Source organism: Charadrius vociferus, unplaced genomic scaffold, assembly GCF_000708025.1.
Source record: "Charadrius vociferus isolate BGI_N301 unplaced genomic scaffold, ASM70802v2 scaffold544, whole genome shotgun sequence".
In the NCBI taxonomy this organism is placed as follows: Eukaryota; Metazoa; Chordata; class Aves; order Charadriiformes; family Charadriidae; genus Charadrius; species Charadrius vociferus.
Window position 1 is genome coordinate 73,714 of NW_009648162.1, and position 3,306 is coordinate 77,019.

The following is a 3,306-nucleotide window of genomic DNA, read 5'->3' on the forward strand; positions in this document are numbered from 1 at the left end:
TATATATACACATCTGTGTGTATGTGTGGGGTTTTTTAGGTACAAAAATCTAGAGGTAAATAATAAACTTCAGTTGAGTGGGGGCTGGAGCTCAGTTCACCCCCATTAAACGCCCCCGGGAGCACTGGAGCTGGCGGCTGCAGCCTGATGAAAACGCACAGAGGAGAGGGGAGATGCAGACTGGACACCCCCTGGGCAGACAGGGACACCCTGGGGGGACAGGGGACACTCCAGGGGGGTACGAGGCCATCCCTCCCCTGCAGCACTGTGTTATTCCACAGGCTCCCGGGGCTGGCATGGTGTGTGTGTGTGTGGGGGGGTCATGTCCATTTATTTATGCACCCTGGGGTGGGATGGGGCTGTGTCAGACTGTCCCTGCGGACACGGATAAGCCCAGCTGGACCCTTTGGGGTGAGGGGCTTCATGCTGCAGACTGCCCCGACCTCAGGTTAAAAGGGGTCCGGGAGAGGGTGAGGGTGGGCTGCTGTCCTCCTCCTCCTGTGCCACTGTCCCCGTCCTCGCTGGGCTGCGCTGGCCGTCTCAAGCTCTGCCGCTCGGGGGATGCCAGCTGCGAGGGCGACGTGCAATATATGTACAAAATAGAAATGTGGGTTTACAGAAAGCGTGTGCATTGGTATTTTTGGGAGCTGGGGGTGCTGCGGGCTCCGTTGCTGGCCATACTTGGAGGGCCACCTGAGCCCCTGGTCCCTGCTTGGCTGGGCAGCACCACCCCTGTCCCGATGAGTGACGCCGGGAGTGCAGTCATCTTTTCTGACAGTCAGACCCCGACCCATTTCTGTGGGAGATGTGGGTGCTGGGGGGGGGCAGCGCTGCCTGGCAGCATCTAGGGACTGTCTTTGGGGTGTCCCACAAGAAGAGGGGGCCACCAGCATGGTTGCAGCAGGGTCTGGTGGCAGCCTCGCAGCTCGGCCAGGGCAGTGAGCCGCTTGTTCCTCTGCCCATCTCCTCGCACCCATGGGAGTCCCACGAGGCTGGAGCCCAAAGCGGTTGCTGGTGGGGGTCCGGAGCGGGTGGCAGGTTCTCAGGGTCCCCATCCCTTCTCACACAGCCCCGTGGAGGGGGGAGCTCAGTTGGAGAGGAAATCGATGGTGGCTCGGACCGTCTTGGAGGTGCGGATGTCCATGGCGGTGACCTTGATCTCTGTGTCCCCGAACTGCATGCTGGCACGGATCTCGCGGCGGCCACGTGCCGGGCTACCGGCATCGCCCAATGCCTCCAGCTCCAGGCTGATGGTGCCGCACTTGCGCACGCCAGGGTCGGTGATGTAGACCACATCGTCGGTGGCGCAGCAGTAGATGTTGATGATGGTCTTGCGCTGGCCCGGTCGGGCAGGGCAGTAGCTGCGCTGGACCACCTCCCCCAGTGCCACGGACTGGTCCACAGAGACGAACTTCTCGAAGATGTCAGTGCACCAGTTCTTGCCCTCCTTCACCAGCAGCTTCTCCCGCGGGTGCTTCCCCTCCACAAACTTGTTGAGCACCCCCACGCCGTAGGTCAGGGGGGAGCGGCGGACACGGACGATGGTGGGGTCGAGGCCAAAGAGCACGGCCCCTTTGAGGATGGTCAGCCCCACATCTTGGGGGATGATGACGCGGCAGGTGGAGCCAAAGGCTGCCTGGACGGCGCGCTGCAGCATGGCCGACTCCGCGAAGCCCCCCACCAGGAAGAGGAACTTGATGCCTTGGACCTCCGGCTTCTTCAGGAGGTCATCTGGGGAGGGAGGAGGGGTGTTAGGCTGGGCTGGGGGCTGCCCGTGATCCTCTACCCCTGCCCCGGTGAGGGCAGGCACTGGCCATGGGTTGGGGCACCACTGTGGTGTGCCACGGCCCTGGGGAGAGGGGACCCCCACTTGCAGGGGGGAGCAGGGGCTCTGGCAGCCGGGCTGCTCCCACCCCAGGACCTACCGATGTGTTTGATGATCTGGCTGATGGTGGGCTGGAAGAGCTCGTTCATGGCCTCCGAGGACATCCGCAGCATCCCTTGGGATGACCACTTCACAAAGTTGACACTGGGGAAGGAGAGAGGGTCTGGGGCTGCCCCTCACCAAAGGCTCCCCCATGGTCCTCCCCTGGGGATCCCCCAGCCCACCAGATCCCAGACCAGGAGCGCCCCACCTGCCCTTGCCCTCCCCCCCCCTCCCAGTTTAGGTCCCTCTGGAGCCACGTGCCCCTGAGTGGTCCCCAGGACCTGTTGTCCCCCCCCAGCCGCGGTCTTACTTGCTCTTCTTGAGGGCTGTCTCCACGTTCTGGCCCCGGTGCTTGCGGTAGAAGTCGATGAAGGAGAAGGGCAGGGAGATGTTGAGGGGACTGGCACGGGAGGGGGCTGCTGCCCGTTTGCGGGCTTCAAAGGCGATGGTGAGGTCCACCCAGGCGGCGGGGCGCTTGGCCTTGAAGGTGGCGATGAAATCCTCCCCGAAAATGTGGCACAGCAGCTTCTCGAAGGCCAGGTCCACCCCCACGGCTCCGTAGGGACCCCCTGGGGACCAGGTGGGCTGGGTCAGGCAGCATCCCCACAGCATGCATGTCCCCCATCACCGTGTCCCCAGTGTCCCCCCGGCATCACCTAGCAAAGTCTGGGGCACTTTCTATGCAAGATGGTGGCCCCCCAGCCCCACTGTGGCTCTTCTGCAGGGGGATCAGGGTGGGGGGACATGGACAGGAGCCCCCCACCCCAGGGCTGGGCCAGGGGACATGGACGGGTCCTGCACTGGCAGGGGAGCATGGAAACGTCCCCCAGGAGTAGGGAGAGGGCAGGTAGTTTGGCTGCAGGGACAGCAATCTCCTGGACAAAGGGAATCTTGTTGGGGGGTCCCTGGGTGATGCTCGGGGGGTTTGGTGCCTCCCCCCATGGTGTGGCTCCACCATGCAGTGCCGGGACTTTCCAGCCACATGCCCAGCTCTGCAGGGAAGCCCGGGCTGGTGGCTGTCACTCACGAGCCCCCATTTCTCCAGGGTGCACAACCGTCAGTCACGTGCCAAAATCTCACCCCTAGGGTGGACTGAGGCCGGGGGCTTTGCGTGCCCCCAGGAAGCAGGGTGGGAAACCCGTGGGGACGGGCCAGGACACATCCTACAGCCCAGGACACATCATGGCCCTGCGCCTTCCCTGCATGCCTGGGTGGCACTGGAGGCTGCAATCCACAGCAGACGGGGACACCGGTGGGATTTCACGTCCCCAAACCAGGGTGCCTCAGCTTCCGCCCCTGTTCCACTCCGCATGCTGGCCCTCTCCCACCCGCATTCCTGTCCAACTGGCACCCCCCAACCCAGAACCCCTGCCCCACCT

General features: G+C 63.8%; 1 protein-coding gene across 1 annotated transcript in view; it reads right to left on the reverse strand.

Moving 5' to 3' along the window:
* Positions 1 to 1,087: 1,087 nt before the first annotated feature.
* Positions 1,088 to 3,306, reverse strand: part of HSPA12B (heat shock 70kD protein 12B) — a 12,358-nt gene continuing 10,139 nt past the window's right edge. The window contains exons 9-11 of the mRNA XM_009884092.1: positions 2,238 to 2,496; positions 1,926 to 2,029; positions 1,088 to 1,731 (exon numbers count right to left, since the gene is read on the reverse strand). Coding sequence (XP_009882394.1) covers positions 1,088 to 1,731; positions 1,926 to 2,029; positions 2,238 to 2,496 — 1,007 coding nt within the window. The remainder of the gene's footprint in view (positions 1,732 to 1,925; positions 2,030 to 2,237; positions 2,497 to 3,306) is intronic.